General features: G+C 30.5%; 3 protein-coding genes across 8 annotated transcripts; 1 reads left to right on the top strand and 2 right to left on the bottom strand.

Moving 5' to 3' along the window:
- Window positions 1-18: 18 nt before the first annotated feature.
- On the bottom strand, window positions 19-684 carry LOC135949941 (cilia- and flagella-associated protein 276). The gene is made up of 2 exons (XM_065499402.1): window positions 209-684; window positions 19-147 (listed from the first exon to the last, which is right to left on the bottom strand). The coding sequence occupies exons 1-2, from the start codon at window positions 594-596 to the stop codon at window positions 26-28; spliced, it is 510 nt and encodes a 169-aa protein (XP_065355474.1). The 5' UTR covers window positions 597-684; the 3' UTR covers window positions 19-25.
- A 1,676-nt stretch (window positions 685-2,360) lies between these two features.
- Window positions 2,361-6,907, bottom strand: SC35 (SR family splicing factor SC35). Of its 3 annotated transcripts, XR_010576045.1 has the most exons (5): window positions 6,692-6,907; window positions 6,394-6,524; window positions 4,511-5,098; window positions 3,265-3,604; window positions 2,361-3,169 (listed from the first exon to the last, which is right to left on the bottom strand). XR_010576045.1 is itself a non-coding variant. In XM_065502541.1 (3 exons), the coding sequence occupies exons 1-3, from the start codon at window positions 6,758-6,760 to the stop codon at window positions 4,708-4,710; spliced, it is 591 nt and encodes a 196-aa protein (XP_065358613.1). In that variant the 5' UTR covers window positions 6,761-6,907; the 3' UTR covers window positions 3,957-4,707. The 3 variants fall into 3 exon arrangements, 1 of the variants encoding a protein (XP_065358613.1); XR_010576044.1 differs by having other exon boundaries at window positions 2,361-3,604; XM_065502541.1 differs by lacking the exons at window positions 2,361-3,169; window positions 3,265-3,604 and having other exon boundaries at window positions 3,957-5,098.
- Window positions 6,908-8,198: 1,291 nt separating this feature from the next.
- Window positions 8,199-18,521, top strand: eRF3 (eukaryotic translation release factor 3). Of its 4 annotated transcripts, none has more exons than XM_065501748.1 (8): window positions 8,199-8,766; window positions 8,886-9,166; window positions 13,077-13,265; window positions 13,343-14,112; window positions 14,179-14,265; window positions 14,337-14,513; window positions 16,737-16,905; window positions 17,022-18,521. In XM_065501748.1, exons 2-8 carry the CDS (start codon window positions 8,950-8,952, stop codon window positions 17,063-17,065), a joined length of 1,653 nt encoding a protein of 550 aa, XP_065357820.1. In that variant the 5' UTR covers window positions 8,199-8,766; window positions 8,886-8,949; the 3' UTR covers window positions 17,066-18,521. The 4 variants fall into 4 exon arrangements, with proteins under 4 accessions (XP_065357820.1, XP_065357819.1, XP_065357817.1 ...); XM_065501747.1 differs by having other exon boundaries at window positions 8,877-9,166; XM_065501745.1 differs by having other exon boundaries at window positions 8,199-9,160.
- Window positions 18,522-21,665: the final 3,144 nt, after the last annotated feature.

The raw sequence follows: 21,665 nt of genomic DNA, 5'->3' as shown, positions 1-21,665 counted from the left end.
AAATTATAAAAAATGTTCATATTATTTAATAACGGAAAAAATTACCATCGGCTGGTTGACGCGAATAGCCATTGTTGACCAATTGGGTATGAGGTCCACTATTTATTAATTTAACACTATGGGGAGACATCTTTTCCTTAAGTCCACCTTTTTAAAACAAAATTACCTTAAAATGTATAAAAATCCAAACATAACACAAAAATCTTACCTATTTTCAAAGGATGTCCTATCAATTCCGGTTTTTCCAATGGTATATCCCTGGTATTTCTTAAAACACGAAATGTTTGCGGAAGTCTCTGGCAAGTTTCCACTTGCAAAACAAAATCCACTTTTTCCGGGAAATACTCTCTTGAGTGGATATACCGTGATTGCAATTGAAAGTCTAATGAATCTTTGGGTATTTTCGCAGAAGCCAGATAACGTTTACATCCCCTTACCGAGGCTAATGTTTGATGATAGAATAGCCGTTCGTGTGGCTTTAAATTTGTATGCCAGTTTTTGTTGGTTTCAATATTGGAAGGTTTTGGCATGGGACATATTAGACGACCCTCTCTTTCCAAATATGGAGCATAGGAATGATTTCGTACTCTTAACATTTTTAGCGAATTTTCAATGGTAATGGCAAAGATGTAAAAGGAAGTTTTTAAAACTGAATGTGTTTAGGAAATTCTTATTTTGATTAAATTGATTGTTTGACAGTAGTAAATAATTTATATGTTGCTAGGAAATGGAAAATGTCTATGTATATCGGTATTGATTCGTGTTTATTTCGCTTACCATAATTACTGTATTTAGCATAGAATAAAATATACCCTATGGTATTTGGTATGAAGAATGTATCAGTAAGCAGTGGTGGACCTACTCGAGTAGGAGTTGAAAAGTATAAAATGTGTAACATGGTGATCATAATCAAAATAATTCTTAGAGGTGAGTTAAGGATTCAATCTATCTGTATCGTAAAATAGACTTCGAAAGTTATTAAAAAGGATTATCCTTATTTGATTTGAATTGGTTTGTATCATACCCTTCACCATGAGTGCACGGTTTGTCATTCCGTTTGTAATTTCTAAATTTTTCATTTGCGTCCTCACAAAGTATATTTATTCTGGATCGTTATAGATAGCGGAGTCGATGCCCGTCTGTATGTTGAAATCAACTTTCCGTAGCCCCCAAATAACTTACATACTAGATTCATACATCAATATATCAGCTATGGACCTGGCGCGGTTGCTTTTTAAAATCGAGAAAATAGGCCCACAAATGGTTGAGAAAAACCATGACAACCTCGAATTTTTGACCTACATATATCTAAGTCATTAATAAAAATTCCGCGGGAGTTTTTTCCCGTTTCTCATTTTTCCTATTCAAATTCAATGGGAAAAAACTCCCGGGGAACAAACTCCCGCGGAATTTTTTATTCATAATTGGGCTGATAGACAATCATGAATAAAAAATCCGCGAGAGTTTTATCCCTTTTCCCATTTTTAACGCTGAATTTTAATAGGAAAAATGGGAAAAGGCAAAAAATTCCTACGGATGTTTTATTCATGATTGGGCTGAAAATTGATATCAAATCGTAAAAAAGAACTCTACAATGACGTATATATCGCCATAGAAATTCGGACCGACAATGGGTCAAAAGGGAGAAAAATATATGTATTGTAATCCGAATTTTTTTTTAAACTAATTTTGTTTTCAATCTTTATCTTAAAGTATAGTTTGGTGAAGGTTATCAGGCCTGTTGTGTAAATCACATTTTATCAAAGTACAAAAAATCTGGGGGCAAATTCTCGCACTCGTTATCGAAATAAACACCCTTCGTGGTTGGCGTTAACGTCAAACGCCTACGACAGTTTCGTACTACATTAAATTAACAGTTTGCATTTTATCTTTAATCTAGTACGAAACAGTCGTAGGCGTATGAAGTTTACGCCAACCACGATAAGGGTGAAATTTCGAACGCTTATTAGCGTTCGAGTAAAAAGTCGTTCGTTATCGAGCACAATCATTATAATTTCCTATACATTTATATCGAATAAGAGAATCCCAAAAATAAAAAAAATCCCACGTTCGAATAAGTATTCGATCGTGTTCGACTGCGGCAATTAGCCCCCTGTTCTGTGCACAAACATTTATGACTGTCATACTGACTGTCGATTTCAAATCTCTTTTTTGTAGAGTCCGGCTGAATATTCGGTTTTTGTTTATCCTTTATTTTAAACATTTAAAAACGTTAAAATTTTTTAAATATGTATTACCTTCATTCTCAATATATATGTCCCTAATTAATCATTATACAAGACATACATCTTGCAAAAAACCTTCCATATATGACCCCCAAATAAATAAATACAACAAAATTATATATTTTATAATTCAAGAATTTTTATTTTATTTTTCTTTTATACAAAGCATAAATTCAAATTGCCAATATAGATTGTGTTAACCTGAAAAGTAGTGATTAATTCATTAAAATTCCATCGTTTACTTACATGTTTTCCATAAACTAGCGTATAAAAAGCAATCTCAAATGTTGCACAATAAAAGTCCAGCATTAACGTAGTAGGTCCTGATGTTTTGTAAGCCTGACAAATTCCATATAAACCTGTGCTATATTAATTTTTTTTGTGATAAAAAATAAAACGATCGAAAACGAACTGCTACTAAACACCAACCAACCATACTGCAGACAAGGAGGAGCTGATACATAATTTTCTAAGGTCTCGTTGAAGAGGAGGAACAAAATACTTTTAGAAAACTGGAAACCTGCTTTTTGTTATAGTGAATGATGAGATCACACAGCAAACTCTAGCTAAGATTAAACACAGATCACAACTCCCAAACACCACGACCACTTATATATCTCATCATCACCAACACCACACCACTAGACCTGTTGTGCATTTTGAGAGTACGATGAAACGCACAAAATGTTATCATTATTAATGTTACACAGCACAGCTACCACGCAACTGCATGTACGAGAGAGAAAAATAACTTGGGCGGCATGTGTTGTTTGTTTTTGTTTTGTTACAGAACAAGTTGAAAAATGAGTGCTGCTTTTGATTAAACTACAATAATAATACACCCAACTGCTGACTACTTCTGCGCCGTATGCTGCTTCTTGCTTTGTTGGTTGGGCCATTTCTACAAATTTTGTTTCGTTAGACTGTAAGAATGTTAAAAATCAGCTTATTGATAGATTTTTTAACCAAAAAAAGCTGAAGGGGTGGGTAGTAGAGTAGGTAGAGGTAGATAACATACATATAAACAAGTTGCAGCAGACAACATAATCAGCAACCGCTTCAGAAGATCTAACAGCTATTGTATTATCATGCAAAAGTAGCAACAACAGCAGTCGCAGCAGCAGCATCAACATTAAACCCGATTACGCAGCATTAATCAATGGTGTTTTCGTGTTTTTATTTTCTTATAAACAGGTCTAAGCAGCACGCTCATACACAGCTTACTCCCTCTCTCTGCACTTCATCAATTACATTTAATTTTCTCTACTGGGTTAAACTGGTTAAATTTTTTTGTTTATACATTTTTCAGCCTGCCTGCCTTCTGCTTAAAATAACCAGCCAACAAACCGCTTTAATGCCTGTATTATATAAAATGGTTTATCATTATTACTATTGTTTTTAATTGTTGTTTATTTTTTTTTTATTATTTTATAATAGCAGCAAATTAAAAAAAGTTGTAGTTTTGGAAAATAAAAAAAAGAGGCATTTAATAATGTCCTAAATGGGGATTTCCTCACCTAAACTTCCTAACATTCTGTCATTAAATCAATCATTACAATCAGTAGCTAACTGTGTGCACTGGTTAAAGAAAATAATGCAAGCAGTATTCCAGTGCAAATACACAGATACGTTCAGTTACAAAAGCGGCATTATCTATCTGTGTGCCGATAAATGGTCTTAATTCATCATAATTTTTAGGTAAAAACTAAATTTGGTTTATATTTTTTTACGTTTTATTAATTACATTTGAAGGGAGTTTTGGTAGGCTCTAAAATGTCTACTAAATATTTTATTTTAATCAAATACAATTGCAAACACCTGCGATTACAATTGTTTTTCAAGATATTTGTGTGTATACAGAATAATACCAATAGAATGCATGGATTTAATTAATTAATATATTTATCAATGGTGGCAAATATTAATTAGTTTTCTTTGTTTGGTTTTACTTTTTTTTTTGAGACTTTATATATTTTTATGTGATAAAAGAAATCAATTCCACCGTTTCCTGGTGAATTTTCGTTATAATTTTGATATTCTAAATTATAAAGAATGATAAAGAAAGCTGACACTTACAAATTAAAGAATGTAATTTTATGGGGGAAATGTTTCAATATAATCTAAACATTTTTTACAGCTTTTTTGTTTAACTGTCTTTAAACAAAAACAAATAAGATTTTGTTATTGATTGCAAACTGTTTTGTTGTGTTGACGTAGTAAATTAAAAGTAAAATATTAAAAATTAAAGGATTATTATTATATACCTGCTGATAAGACAGCAACGTATTGTTAAAAATAAGTGTAAAATACATGTCCCCAGAAGCCATTTTCCATAACGGTTTGATAGAGACCTAAAGAAAATGTTAAGAAAACGCAACTTAACAAACGGGCCTTAGAAATTTTGAGTCAAAAACTAATAATTTACCTTTTTTTGCACATTTTCTTATTAAGAGCCTTTAGTTTAAGATCTACTACGGCTACGTGATACACTGCGTCCTCTGTCGGCGGTACCGCCTCCACTGCCAATAGCGCCCAGACCATTTCGGCTACCACTGCGGCTAAGGGAACGTCTTACGGGACTGCGTGAAAATTTAGTACGTCTGACGGGTGAACGACTTTGTGGAGAACGTGAACGTGAGTATGAACGACGGCGTGGACTGCGAGAACGACGACGCATGGGAGAACGTGAGCGGCGACGGCCACCACCACCACGGCGATTGTTGTTACGTCTGTTGTTTGATGGGGAAGTGGGGCGACCATAACGTGCCATTTGTACGCGCAACTCCCTACCGTCTAACTTACGTCCATCCATAGCCTCTAGGGCCTCTTCTGCATCACGTTTGTCATAAAATCTGTAATGAAAAAAATTTGAATTTTATTAAAATGTTGCAAGTTTTTAGAATTTGTTTAAGAGTTATCTGACAAATATATTTCAGAACCATTTCGAATACATTCAGCCCAATTATGAAAAAAAAATTCAACGGGAGTTTTTTCCCTTTTCGTGTTTATAACATAGAATTTGAATAGGAAAAATGAGAAAATTTGTAGCTTTCGTACGTATGTCGCCTAGTAAAAATGCGTAGGCAACTGTTGCAAATTAAAAACTAATTATTTTAGCAATTCTTCTCAAGCACCATTTCACAGAATAATTGAATAGGTGTTTTATTTTATTAGAAAATTGCACATTTTAGAATTATATAGACCTTATTAGATTACAAAAAAAGTAAATAAATAAATAATAATTGTTGATTTCGTACGTATGTTGCCTAGTAAAGATGCGTAGGCAACCGTTGCAAATTGAAAACAAATTATTTTAGCAATTCTTCTAAAAACACCTTTCTATCATTTAGTTCAAAAGTATGTTATTTATGAAGAGAAATTGCACATTTTTTAAAGATTTAAAAATATATTTAATAACAAAAATATTTGTAGCTTTCGTACGTATGTCGTCTAGTAAAGATGCGTAGACAACCGTTGCAAATTAAAAGCATTTTTATAGCATTTTTTCTTGGACAAATTAATTTTATATAGAAAAGAAATTTAATAAAAAGTTAAAAATGCAATTACACACATATAAATGAATTAATATGGAAATGTTAATGAAACTAAGCTTAATTCATTAAATCTACTATATTTGTAAAGATTTTAAAATACAAACTGATGGTAAAGAAAATCAAGTTAAAAATCTTGATTATTTTTTAATTAATTTACGTTTATAAAATGTTATAATGAGTAGCAATTATGCAGAAACAATCAATTCAAAATAAACAAATACTCCAAGTGTGGGTATTTGATTATACGATTTTCGTTAATGGCTTGATTACCCAACAAATGTCTTAAAAGTAAAACCGGAAGATTATATCAAATTTTCCAATTACAAATGCTTGATATGCTACAGTTTAAAATTGTTCATATTGGTGTTGCATAGTTATAATATGGACTTCGTTAATTAAGTCAATAAAATATGTATACCTACACAAATTATGTACACTACTTTTCATGAAAAAACCCGGCGCATAAAAAGCCACCTCAAAAAATCAAGATATTACAAACAAAACTAAACGCGTAGTTATTAAAAATAACACCTATAGTATACAAAATTTCCTAATTAATAACAAGATTTAAACAAACAAAAAATAACACTTACCTTACAAAAGCGAAGCCACGACTTTCACGGGTATAACGATCGCGTGGGATGTAAATGTCACCAACATCACCACAACGCTCAAAAACTCGACGTAAATCTTCTGGTGTGGTACGATATGTCAAATTATCCACCTACAAGAATAAAAATAACCATTTAAAATTCATTTCATCCAATAACTTTTAACTTTTTCAAGCACTCTTATCCAATTTTATGAAAAAAAGACGCCATTTTGTTTTCACCGACAGGCGTCAACCCATTGGAAAAAATTCAAATTTATCAAGATTACAAAACGCCTTACCTTAAGGGATATCATTCCATCAATGCGTGGCGGGGGACGACCGCTATTATTATTGTTGTTGTGATTCATCTTTCGATTATTAATGTTGATGCTTTTATTTAACACAAATTTGGTAAAACTTTTATCTCGTGGCTGTTTTTCGGCCTGTAGAAATTACAAATATGGCGGATTGAATTTTTTCTCAAAACACTGTGAAAAAAACACGTCCACACGGCAAGAAAAGTCAAATACAAATGAACGAATTCATTGCCATAGTTGCCAATTCATCACGATTTTTTAAAGTTCATTTGTATGGCAACATAATGATGTTGATTTACCAACTTATGTAGACAACAAAATTTAATTCAAATTTTATATAATCTAAATATATCGAGTTATTTTCTAATAATATTAATAAAACAATTTTGATACAAAATATTTTTATAATTTCTTACAAAATTAAATTGATGGTATTTATTTAAAAACTATTTATCAATAGTAATTAAATATTTTCCTATTTTCTTGTATCAAATGATAATTCATATAAAAAACAAATATTAAAACATTGTTTTCGTTTTCAATACAAGACAAAGCGCCATACAACAACAACTGAACATAGTTCTGGACAAGAGAGATGTTCCCTCCAATTCAATGATAATATTCATTATCGAATGTTTGGGAACTACTATAGAGTTTTCATACTTCGTTTAAATTGCATTGTTGCCAGTAACCGTTGTGTTTCTTAAATAGGGCGGGATTGTTATAAATTAATATCTGGAGATCTGTAATAGTGTGATTCTCAGTTATTTGCATTATTTAGACCCCTTTCACACTAGGCAATTTAGTTGCAGAAGTCTCGACATTTGCCAGAGGTAATAGGAGAAGAAAACTTCACATGCTGTTTTGTTGTTGGGCAAGAGACTTTCGCAACTAAATTGCCTAGTGTGAAAGGGGTCTTATTTTGATACCATTGTACGTATTGCAGATTAGATCATACAAAGTAAAAGTTAGTCTTCTAGTTGACTAAAAATATGCTGGCTCGAAGCTTGTTCACTTTAAAAACATACGATATTATTGCGGAGAGAACGTCTTAAGAAAAATATCAGGAATTTTTAAAATCGCAAGATATGTTTTAAGGTGATTTGCGCCAAAACCACACGCGTTATTGTGAATGCCATGTAATTCCACATTTAATGATAATAAAGCTTTATATACAAAATTTTTTCTCACGAAAAAATGCCAAGTCCAAAATCTTACAATTTTATTTTTTTAATCTGAAAATTTTTAATGTTATAAATATTTTTTTTTAAATTTTTTTTCCAGAAAAAGACAACATTTCTTTAAGTATTTTTTACAGCTTACGAAGCTTTGACGTTTCTTTTTAATACTGCATTCGTTGATAAACTTGGCATTACTTTTATTTCATTTTGAATTGCCAAACTTCAGTCGAGTTGCCAACTTAAACAAGAGTTTGACACTATGCTCTTTTATAGCAAGTAACTTTCGTATATGTTTTAGCGGTGTGACTGAATTTTGTACTATCTGCGTGGCCATTTTAAGTGATTGGAAAACGAATCGTTGTGGTTAACTTTTTAAATTGTGTTCAATAATTTTTAATACAATTGAAAAAAAAGAAAAAAGTGATCCTTTTTACCTAACCACTTCTGGCACTCATTCGTATTTAAATATTTTATAAATTCCAAAGCAGTTGTGATTATTTTTGTCACAAAATAATACGTTCGTACGGTTGAAATTCCTTTGTCGTCAAACTAGTGAAAAACGTGATTTTCGTGAAACGAGACAAGAAAAAAGAAAGCGTAAAAATATAATTTGAGTAAAGAGGGAATGTGAATCAAAAGTAGAAAGGTGTAAAAAATATTTAACAAAAAAATAATAAAAAAAATATCAAGTGTTAGAGGAACTTGAATATATTAAAGAAACGTGTCCGTCTGTTACTGAATCCATCGAAGAAACGCCGTGGTGGACAGGAGAGAAAAACGCATAGGAAAATTATCGAAGGTTATCTAGCTAACCGGAGTGCGAGAAGCAACGAAGAAGAAGAGAACAGAAGAGCGTGTGTGTGCGTGTTTTGAAAAGTAAGTCGACAAATAAAAAAATAAATAAATTTCACAATGGCTCAGGATAATGCGGAAATGTCCACAAAATTCTCCACATTAAATGTAAACGCTGCTGAATTTGTACCAAGTTTTACTAGTTTCAGTGCTGCCGCTAGTACTGCTATAAGTACTGACAACACACCGGCAGCTACAATTGCACCCATGGAAACAGCCAGCGTGCCAGCTTCAGCAAGCGGCACTCCTGCCACCACACCTAATTCGGAGGCATCCGGTTCAGGTTCCACAAACGCTCTCAATCAGGCCGAAGTACCGCCAGCGGATTCACCCATGCAAACGTCACCCATAAAGACTGCGGCCGCAGCTGCACCTATAGAAAATATCAACACAGCCGATAAAATTGCAGTCAATAATGGTAATGGTAAATACCAATTTCTTTCTATCTTTTCTATGAAAATGTGTCCAGAAGGTTTTTTCTCTGTTAGGGTGCAAACTGCACCAAACACACAACTGACGTCATGACGACTACAATTACCAAAAAAAAAACAAAAAGAAAAATTTACATTGTAAACATCTTCGCCTTTGGAGTATAGATCGTTATTGTTGTTCTTGCTTTTGTTGTTGCTGTTGTTGTGGTCATTAACCACTAGTTGTTTGCTATTTTATTTAAGGAGTGTTAAGTTTTCTTTCATTATTTGTTGAGTTTTTTTCTTTCTTTTGCTTTTGGGATACAACCTAACCTCAAATTTGTTATATTATGGGGTGGCATTGAAATTATTATTTTAAATGAATCTACTAAGTTAAAATTTACAAAAAATTGTAGTTGGTGTTTTTTTTTTCATTTTGTTATTTATGAGTAACATTTATTATTTTAAATTTGTTATTTTCTAAATAGAGTAATATTTTCCTTCAATTTATTATGCTTTTTGTGTGTACGTGTGTGTGTGTGACATTTTACTTGTCATTTTTTTCATTTCTTCATTCAACACTATTTTTCTTCATTTGCAATTTTTTGTTGTTGACACGTTAACTTTTTCTTATTTTATTTTGTATTCAATTTATTAACAAAAAAAGGTGTAATTGTTTAACTCTATGTGAGCTGGTTATTAATAATATCTTATTTAGCTTTTTAGATATTTTTGTTCACTTAATTTAAAATACTTTTGTGATTTTAAAGTAGGTTTTTTTTTAATCTTAGTAGCGCAGCCCAAAAATAACGTCCACATTTTCAAATTACAATAGTTTAAAAATACATAGTTATAAAAAATAAATATTTAAAAATAACTGTTATTATAAGTTATATCTTTCCATTTTCGAACATTGATTTGAAATTGGCTTGGGGTAGGTTTTGGGAAAAGTATTACGAAATGAAAATTTTGATCGCTTTCCAAATGCATTGATTTTCCTTCAGAATTATTGGTTGGATAATATGATCCGCATTAAGATATTTTGGATAATACATAATATAAAAAATATGAGAGGTCCAATTTTCTATGACTACCCAGTAGTTCTAGGAAGGAGACTGTCCAGAACTAGTGATTTTACCTATCGTTTAGGTTGGGAACTAGGGTAATTAGTCAATAGCTTTGTGACTAGTTATTTCAACACGTGCATGTCCTAACACGTCCATCTCAAATATGCAGTTAAAAAGATATCTACAACAACCGATTGCTTGTAAACAAATCTTCCACCGACAACTTTCTAAAGTCAAGTACAAAATAATCGTTTAAAATGACTACACTATAGATTACTTAGAGACACTAAAGTGACAATTGACCATGCTAGGTTACATGAAATGTCAGTATACCTATGCAAAAATAAAATAAAAAAATAAATTTAAATTTATTTTTTTAAATTTTAAAAAAAAAATTTTTTTTTTGAAAAAATATTTTTTCCGATTTTGACCCATTATAGGTCCAACTTACTATGGTCGTTGCAAAGGTCTTTGAAATATCTATAATTAGATATCCATATTGTCTATATTAATGACTTAGTAATCCAGATATAGGTCAAAACTAGGTCAACAATCGAGGTTGTCCTTGTTTTTTGCTCATATCTCAGCCATTTGTAGACCGATTTAGCTGATTTTAAATAGGAAACTTCTCGAAAGCATGTCTGACAGAATTATTGAAAATTTGGATCCCGAAAATGTCTGGTGTCTTCAGACAGATATCAACAGACAGACAGACGGACATGGCTTAATCGACTCGGCTATCAATAAGGATCCAGAATATATATAGGGTGAATTCCAAAATGGATGTATGCAATGCAGTCATATCTTTATCAAGACAAAGCAAACAAACGCGTAGTTAAAATTTAAAAAAAAAACTTAGCATACTGCCTGTTTTTACTTTTTCATACATTTTGCGATATGAAACTTTATCAAAGTTACACGGTTGCGTTAAGAATCGATCGACTTTTTAAGGTTGCATTCCATAGAGTAAGTTCGGGTAATGTGGTATACCTATTTTTTATTTGACTACAATTTTTAGAATCTTAATTCGATTGGATCAGTTCTCAGATGGTGTTCTACTACAAGTGTTAGGTTTATATCCATGAAAGTAAAAAAGACTTTTTAGTTCCAAGTTTCATAGAAATTTGGGAAAAGAGAAAAAAATGTGGTATACCATGTTCTTTTAATATTCTATACGAAATCACATAACCGATACATACTATTTTAATTTGTAAATGAGTTGCGTTTTATTTAAATCATCTTCAATGGATGCGGTTTAACCGATGCGGCTGACCAAGCTTCCCAGAAGCTCCTCAATACATTATTCGCTTCGTAGGAGACATTGAATGACTGATGCCAAAATAATGTGCATCTCGTTGTTTCTAATAGCTCATATAGCATTCTTTAAATCTTCCGCTGCCCATTTTCTTACTTCACCTTTCTTTGGCATATTATTTGTTCGAAATTATTTAGCTGTACCACATTAGCCGACCAAGTGGTTTATTGAAATTATTATAAATTTAAACATATACACTAAATATTCAATATTGTTGCATGTGTTCTTCAATAGCAAAATATTCCCATTTGACTTTAAAATTAAATTAAGGAAGTTTAAAACTGCGGTTTTAGAAAAAAGTTAATTTTTAACAGATCACAAAAAAAGTCTACCACAAGATCACGATGACCTGCAAAAATGAAGTATTCTAACGCAATAATAATTTTCTGAGATCATAAATCTCTTAAGCTTGGCACCGTTACTCCTATACTCTAAGTTTTAGAGAAAAGTAGCTATACCACATTACCCGCCTATACTATATTACCCGAACTTACTCTACAGACGTTTTGGAATTCACCCATACTTTATAGAGTCGAAAAATTATATTGTGGAAATTACAAACGTAATGACAAACTTATATATACCCTTCTCACGAAGGTGCAGGGTATAATATGAGTGAAAAATTTTTTTTTCATGAAAAAATTTTTATGAACGAAATTTTTATAAAAAATATTTTCGATAAAAAAAGGTTTGGTTTAAAAATATTTTTGCCGATTTTGGAAAGGTATTTGAAATGTCTATTACTAGATATCCATATTGTATATGTAAATTATTTATATATAGATAAAAAATGGCAAAAAAATCGAGATATTCGTGATTTTTTGCTTATATCTCGACCATGTGGGCCGATTTTAAATAGAAACCCAAGCAAGGCTATACCCGGTATATTCATGTATCAATCAGGTATGTGGACAACAGACAAGTGGACTCCGCTATTTATAGCGATTCAGAATATTTATATTTTTGGGGTCCCGAATGAAATATGTAGAAATTACAATAGGAATGACAAACGATTTCGGTCATAAACGACATTTGTAGCTCTAATTTTGATCACCTGCCTATGACAAAAACCGGATTCAAAGTATCTATTCTTTATGGAATACGAACAATATAACCGACAGACAGACCTAGCAATTAATTCCACTATATCTATCCAAAATATTAATAACAAACAGAATAACCAATTTATCATCATAGAAATGTTTATAAAATTTACACTGCATAAGAAAATAGCCATTTACAAAAATGTTGAACAAAAAATAGTTTGCAATATCAGCAATTTTTAAAGAATATTAAAAATTGCTTATGTTGCTGTTGATGTGTCATATTTGTGTACTTTGCATATAAATACAATGATCATTTAAATTGTTATTACATAGGTACATATTTTTGCTGCCAGCTATACAGTTTTAACAGCAAATCAAATTTTTATACAACAACAAAATGTTTGTAACTATGAGAAAATCTTCACTAAAAATTTTATGTTTAAAAATAATATTTTGTACAATTTGTTAATAGCTATAAATATTTTTGAATTTATAGAAACTGATCCAGCTGATAGTTGGGATGTTGAAGATGATCCTGTAATCACACCCGATGATGAGGATCTCGATGATAATGACGATACTGAAGGTGACGCTACACCAAAAGTGGTCAAGAAAAAACTACCAAAAGTTGAAGAGTCACGAAGCAAAAAGGAACACGTAAATGTTGTATTCATTGGTCATGTTGGTAAGAGATTTAACTGAAATGATTGCATTTTGTGTTGTAGCACATATTTAATTTAATTTAATTATTATTTCCTTCAGATGCTGGTAAATCAACAATTGGTGGCCAAATCATGTCGCTTACCGGCATGGTAGACAAACGTACTTTAGAGAAATATGAACGTGAGGCACGTGAAAAGTCGCGTGAGAGTTGGTATCTCTCGTGGGCTTTGGATACAAATCAAGAAGAACGTGACAAAGGCAAAACGGTAGAGGTGGGACGTGCATATTTCGAATCGGAACGTAAACATTTTACCATCCTCGATGCTCCTGGTCACAAGAGTTTCGTGCCCAACATGATTGGTGGCGCTGCTCAAGCTGATTTGGCTGTTTTGGTTATATCGGCGAGAAAAGGTGAATTCGAGACTGGTTTCGATCGTGGTGGGCAGACACGCGAACATGCTATGTTGGCAAAAACGGCTGGTGTTAAACATTTGGTAGTGCTGGTCAATAAAATGGATGATCCTACGGTCAATTGGGATGAGAATCGTTACAACGAATGCAAAGACAAGATCCTTCCTTACCTCAAAAAATTAGGTTTTAATCCCGCCAAGGATTTAACCTTTATGCCATGCTCAGGCCTAAGTGGAGCCGGTCTACGTGATACTATACCAGACTCAATATGTCCTTGGTATAGTGGGCCTGCTTTCATTCCCTTCATTGATTTATTGCCTTCACTGAATCGCAAGGCTGATGGTCCCTTCATTATGCCCATTGTCGACAAATACAAGGATATGGGTACAGTTGTAATGGGCAAAGTGGAGTCGGGAACTGCGCGAAAGGGTCAAAACTTGTTGGTGATGCCAAATAGAGTGAGTTCTTACAAAAGTTCTCTGTATATATAAAATAATTAATTTGTTTTTATTCTTTGTTAACAGACACAAGTAGCTGTTGATCAACTTTGGTCTGATGATGATGAAGTTACATCTGTGGGTCCTGGCGAAAATGTTAAAATTAAGCTGAAGGTATGTTTTTTATAGACAGAACGATTTGCTTTATAAATTATTTATTTGCATATTTTTTTAAATTATTTTAGGGTATTGAGGAAGAAGATGTTTCTCCTGGTTTCGTTTTGTGTGACGCTTCTAATCCTATTAAAACCGGCAAAATTTTCGATGCTCAAGTTGTTATTTTAGAGCATAAATCAATTATCTGTGCTGGTTATTCAGCCGTTATGCATATACATTGTGCAGCCGAAGAAGTTACCGTTAAAGTAAGTATAATTACAATTTTTATTTTAAAAATACTGCTCTATTATTTTTAAAAATGTTCTATCAAAGAGTTTTTATAAATTGAGATTTCTATCATTAAATACTACATTACATAGTTAGTGATTCCTTCACGTAGTCATCTTTCGACTGTCTCATAGCTTTGTCATCGTTATTATACCCTTCACCATGAGTGGCAAGGGTATATATAAGTTTGTCATTCCGTTTGTAATTTCTACATATTTCATTTGCGATCCCACAAAGTATATATATTCTGGATCGATATAGATATCGAAGTCGATATAGCCATGTTCGTCTGTATGATGAAATCAATTTTCCGTAGCCCCAAACAACTTACAAACATGATCAATATATCGGGAACTCTGCCGGCTCATAAAATCGGCCCACAAATGGCTGAGATATAAGGAGAAAAAACCGGGACAACCTCGATTTTTGGCCTATTTTTTATCAATATCAGGATTACTAAGTCATTAATATAGAAAATATGGATATCTAATGACAGATATTTCAAAGTCCTTTGGTATTTTGGACCTACAATGGGTCAAAATCGGGAAAAATATTTTTTAAACCGATTTTTTTTTCACAAAAATATTTTTTTGTCATTAATTTTGTTCACTAATGAATTAAAAATTTGAAAAAATCAAAAAAAGCATTTTCAAAAAAATATATTTTTTTTTTAATTTTTTTTACCTAAAAATTTTCAAAATTTGTATTTTAAAGTATAATTTGGTGAAGGGTATATAAGATTCAGTACAGTCGAATATAGCTCTCTTACGAATAATAAAATGTACTTCGTAATAATCAAAATAATAAAAAAACATCAAAAATTGATTTTCAGCCTAAAAAAGTAAATACATCGTTTTTTCTATGAAAATCTACAAGAAATATCACCATTTGTATGACAGCTCCATCTAGCGTGAGTTTTATGTAAAAATAAATATCAAAACAAAGAATTCCTCGACCCCAAAAACAGTAATATACCACAACTTTCCAGGATAATAAATAAATAAGCATTATTTTATTAAAATTTCAATGTTGTTTTGCTTTTAGTCAGCGTTCCAAAATCACCAACTTCAAATGCGCGTAAAAAAAATGTCGCACTGAACTAAAAAAAATCTTGAAAGTTTTGTTATGGATAACGGCAACTTTCATTTACTATTGGTCTCATCCCATTCGCATTCGGAAATTTCGTTTTTTTATCACTTTGAAATTATTAAAATACAAGCTGTTGTCATGATCATTATTCATGCTAGATACACTTACGATCGCGTTCGATACTCACTTTGAATATCAAAATAAAATGTTTATAGTGTAACTTGTATTTAAGTTAAATTTACTAAATTTTGATTTGAATTAAAATGTTCAGCCTCTTTATTAGAACGATCGCTTAGTACAATTATTTAGGTAGCGGAACGCGACATTGGAACATGAACAAAATCTAATTTAAAATGTTCCGTTAATGGAGCTTTATTAATATTTTTCGCTAAATATTAAAAAAAAATTAAAAAAAAAAAATTTCGAATTTTTTTTTCCATAAAATAAATTTTGTTTACTTAAAAATATTTAAAATTTTTATTTTGAAGTCTAATTTGGTGAAGGGTATATAAGATTCGGCACAGCCGAACATAGCTCTCTTACTTGTTTTTGTAATACTTGGTTGTTGATATAAAGACATGTGTCATAATATAAATATGCAAACTGTAAATATTAAAGAGAAAATGTCATTAAAAATAGTTAAGAGCAAGACAAAATATATTTCCAGGTCTACTTTCTCGTGTTATACAAATTTAGAGATTATATTTCTAATTGTTCAGTTGTTTATGAACAATTTTATTTTCGGTCCGGTGGACCTTTCTGTGGAAATAGCGGAGTTGATATAACCATGTCCATCTGTATGTTGAAATCAAATTTTCGAAGCCCCAATTAACTTACATGCATGGATGATACATCAATATATCCGCTATATAATCCTGGTTCGAGCGCTGTTTAAAATCGAGAAAATAGGTTTACAAATATCTGAGATATAAGTAAAAAACACGACTAACTCGATTTTAGGCCTATTTTTTTATCAATATCAGCATTACTAAGTCATTAACATATAGACATTTTTTTTTTAAATTCTCCCAAAAAATTTTTTTATACAAAATTTTTTACTGTCCCGCTATTTTTATTAAAATTATTTCTAATTTATATTTGTTTCTTTACAGGCCCTCATCTGCTTGGTTGATAAAAAGACCGGCGATAAATCAAAATCACGTCCAAGATTCGTTAAACAAGATCAAGTGGCAATTATGAGAATTGAATGTTCCGGAATGATTTGCTTAGAACAATTTAAACTATTCCCACAAATGGGAAGATTTACTCTTAGAGATGAAAGTAAGTTTCAAATAAACAAACAAAATTACTTACTAATATGTAAATAACTTTTACAAAGTTATAAAAAATATAATTTTATCTTTTATTAAATATTTTTTATATTTTTATAATTTCAGATAAAACTATTGCTATTGGCAAAGTATTGAAGGTGATCGAGTAAATTGAGCCAAGCTTAATTTTTTAATTTTTCTTGAGTGCTTCAAGCCCCGCCTTTTTAATAAAAAAACAAAAACATAACAAACAAAAACAAATAAAGTAAAGACCTAATTTTACCAGGCTTTTAAGCCCAGCCGTCAAATAGGAAAAAATTGAATACAGTAAATTAAAGAAAAAAACAAATAAATTTAAATGATTTAAAACAAACAAAACAAAACACACACTCACACAAAACCACAACCTATTCTTAAAACAAATGAACTTTAATAACGAAACGAACGAAAAACAAGGATCATTATAAAAATAACAAAAAAACCAACAAAAAAGTAAAGAAAATCGTCGTATATAAATATATATTATATTATTACTATTAAATATTTAAAAACAAAATGAAACAAAAAAAAAGAATTATTATTATATATGATTACTATTATTTTTTGATTTAAATTATAACAAAAACTAAAAAAAAAAAACTATACAAAACAACAAATTGGTTAAACAAAAACACGAGTGAAGAAGTTGATTAACAACCAATCAACATTTACATGCAACATTTAAAGCAAAAACAAAAACTGTAAAACCTACTCTCTCAACTCTTTACAACTAAATTTGCAAGAAGAAAACAAAAAAATACAAAATTAAGGTATACAAACAATAATTTTTTTGTTGTAGTCAGTCAACAAAAAACCACAAAATTTGTAGTTAATTATATATTTTTATTACTTAATTTCTTGCTCATAAGTTCTAAACATATGTATGTATTGTATTCTTTTAATTTGTTTTATTTGCAACAAAAGCAAAACATTTATTGAATGAAAAACAAAAACCCAAAAAATTTAAAAGAAAAGCGTAACACCAATACAACACCCACTTATTCACTCTATCATCAAAGAAAAGAAAACACACAAAAACAAAAAAAGGAAAGTAATGTAAAGCAAAGTAAAGTAAAGAAAACTTAACTATAGTCACTAAAAAGAAAACAAAAAATTACGTTAAGCAATTTGCAAAGGCCTACAGTCACAGTTAATTTTTATTTTTAAATGGATACAAAGAGAAAGTGCAGAAGTAACACTCACTCATTCTCCACTACTCCTCTCTTTTTTATTTTATTTTAATTTAATTATAGCTGTCATCCTTGTAACCTCTACTCCGTTCACTTCTACTGTTGCTGCTGCTGTTTTAATTTTGTTTATTTTACTTCAAATTTAGCAAAAAAATCTTAAAAGAAATTACTTTTACTTTTTTTTTTTTAAAAAATACATTTAATGTATGTAGCCTTTTGAAAACAAAAACCATTGTTTTATACACCATTTTGTTGCTTTAATTTTTTTTATTGTTCATAATTTTTATTTAATTTTATATAATTTTTGTTTTGTTTAATTAAGCCTTTGCTTATATAAATGATCGGATAAAAAGAAAAAAAAAAACAGTAAACAACAAATTATTGGAAAAACAAAAAACTTATTTGTTTATTTATTTATTTTTTTTTTAGTTTTTATTATTTTTAAATATATGAGCCATTCAAATAATTTTTTTAATATCGGAATGAAAATAGTGTTTGTTCAATATTTAACTACCTGCTGTCGTTTAGTGTAAGTAACGTATTGAGTAATAGGTAGGTACAAATAGGTACAAATATTGCATAAAATTCAAGAATCATAACACTGAATCTTCTATGATTTAGAGCATGTTTTTGGTACTATGTAGACACTCCTTTTATGTTTTTTCCCAATTCCATCTTGCAAAAATAAATGTATCGAGTATACATTTTTTTGATGGAACGTGGACACGTGTATACGTTTTTGATAATTGTTCTTTTAAAGGGTAAAACGGGTAAAAATCTTCTGTTAGCCCAATTTTTTACCTAATTTATTTTCTAAACTATTAATGATAAATCGAATTGTTCTCTTATTCGAATTGTTCTCTTATTAAAAACATCTCGAATTTGGACTAATGAGGGAACAAAATTCAATTGAGTTTTGGTACTTTTTCTAAACTAATATTTTTTAATTATTACAGATAGGAATACAATTGAAATCGAAAGAGAAATATCTTCTTAAAAACATCTCGAATGTGTTTGAAATTAGGTCAAAAAAGAAAAACCGATTTTTGATACTTTTCAAAAACAATATTCTTTTAATTATATAGATATTGTGTAAAATTAAGTACGTATGCTCTTTTTTCAATATTTTGGTTCAGAAAAACGATTTGAGGGTGATTCGAAACGATCAAGTTCGGCTATAATAGAACAAAATAAAATACAAATTTTAATAAAAAATCAACTATCCTTAAAAACTTATGGAATATGAAAGTAGGTATTTTAATCAACAAACTGATAAATAGTTTCAAATGTTACGTATTTTCTTAGGAAGGTTATCTGCTCGAACGAAGCTGCGGGTAAAAGCTAGTCGTTTAATAAAAGTATATCCACTATTAAATTTTGATAGATTATTTGACCAATTTGACTGGTTTATGGCTTAATTAAGTATTAAACAATTCCCGGGAGTGAAAAGATCATTTTATTTCCCAGGGATTGAAAAAGTCTGGAAAATTAGGAAACCTTGTTAGAACACTAACATTTTTTTTGTTGAAAATTTGGAATATAATAAACAAATATGTATTTTTTCATTCTAAAGGATAAATAATGAAACTGAATTTAAAAAGTTTAAAAAGCCCTTTTGAAGTTTCGAGCGTTATTGATTGCCTAACAAAAAGTCGAATGTTTTCAGCTTTTAACACTTTAATAGATTAACAGAAATTCAAATAAATAAAAGATTATGAACTGGGAATATCAAAGTCAGAAACTTTTGATGAAATAAGGGCAGAAAAGTTGCAACATTTTGGGAAGTGCAGAAAAAGTGCAAAATTTGTCAATGTCTATTTACACTTTATTTTAATGCATTAATGACAATGTCAGTTATTTTTGTAAAAATAAATGGCAGAAACGAAAAGTATTGAATTATCAAATGTATTAGAATTTACCAGCATTAGTCATTCTATCTTGTCGAAAGTTTTCAGCTTAATGTCTTTTATCACTTTATTTTAATGGATTAACAGAAATTCAAATCAATAAAAGATAATGAACTGGGAATAACAAAGTTTGCCATTTATAAGATGAAGGGCAGATAAAGTTGCAAAATTTTGGAAAGTGCAGAAAAAATGCAAAACTTTTCAATGTCTTTTTACACTTTATTTTAATTGATTAATGACAAAGTCAGCTATGTTTGGTAAAAAGGGCGGACAAAGTGCAATTTTTTGGCAGAAAAGAGATCACAAAAAAGTACATCCAGGACATTCTTCCTATAAAAATAATGATAGACAATGAATAAACACAGTTTTTAGGTTCTTCGACTTTATCGGCACTGTTGTATAAATCAAGTGTTTGTTTACTTTAAAAAATTCATTGATAAATTGTTAATTTTTTGCCACATTTAGACGAGTTATGAGATATCCTCTTTCCACAAGTCACGGGATGAGTGCCTTTGAAACAATTGAATCAAAAACCTCGCAGCGTATTATTTTGGTTTGTTCTGTAAATCGAGAAATTTCAAAAACTAATTAAAAAATGTAATCTGAGATTAGTTTGTAATCATTGACTGTTGTCTTTAGATGCTTTTGCAACATCTTGCTCATCAGATGCTGTGCATTCATTCATTTACGATCAGGTTCAATATATTGTCGATGCGATACCAAGATATTTTTAACAACTTTTCAGGAGGTCAGGGCAAGTGCAAAAATGTCATTTAAGACCAAATACATATTAACATATTTGATAATTTTGAAACCAATGGGCATATTTCAAAATAGTTTGGTTAGTTAATGTACGATTAATAAGGTTTTGATAGTGAAGTGTGCAAAAATGAAAATCTTTGTTTTCGTTCATGTCTTAGAATTTGTTCCGATAACTTCATTTTTTATTTTAAATTTATATTATTGTCATCTTATTCACCCCTATCGGCAATAACATGTGAAATTTTGTTCCCATGAAATATTCATTTCCCTCGAAGGGAAAATTGCTATCGGGAATATCATTATGAACTTTACATTCACAATAGTTGATTTTGTTCGTAACAGCTGTTTATTGTTTACAAAATTCCATCTAAAAATTTCACAACAAGGGGAATTTTTTTCACATGAACAAAGTTGATGAACGAAAAAAGGAAAAGGGAAAATATTTCATGTGAAATGTTGATTCGCGATAGGGGTGATTAATTTGAATCACTGTATGTTAGTTTTATACTTATTTAGAGGCCAAATTACCGCATTCGTGATCAAATGAGCTATCTTATCGAAATAGGATTTCGATAACGAAATTATAATAATATGTACTAAATTTCTTGCTTGATATCGAATGCCACAATCTCAAATAAGAAAATTACGATCAGTTTTACTCGATATCGAATGCCTTAATTCGGCCCCAGCATTTTTGTTTTTTGTTATTTTTTTAATTCAATCCACCTTCAATTCCCCCCAATCCTTTAGTCAGTCTGTCTGCTTGTCAGGCATTTAGTTTATTGCATTTCTTTTACACTAACTACTTTCTGTTTTAAATCCCAAAAATGAAAATAAAAAGAAAAATATATATTTACAGCTTTAAAAGTTAA

Source organism: Calliphora vicina, chromosome 2 (genome assembly GCF_958450345.1).
Source record: "Calliphora vicina chromosome 2, idCalVici1.1, whole genome shotgun sequence".
NCBI lineage: Eukaryota > Metazoa > Arthropoda > Insecta > Diptera > Calliphoridae > Calliphora > Calliphora vicina.
The sequence above is the reverse complement of the archived record's forward strand: the minus strand, read 5'-3'. Positions and strand labels throughout refer to the sequence as shown.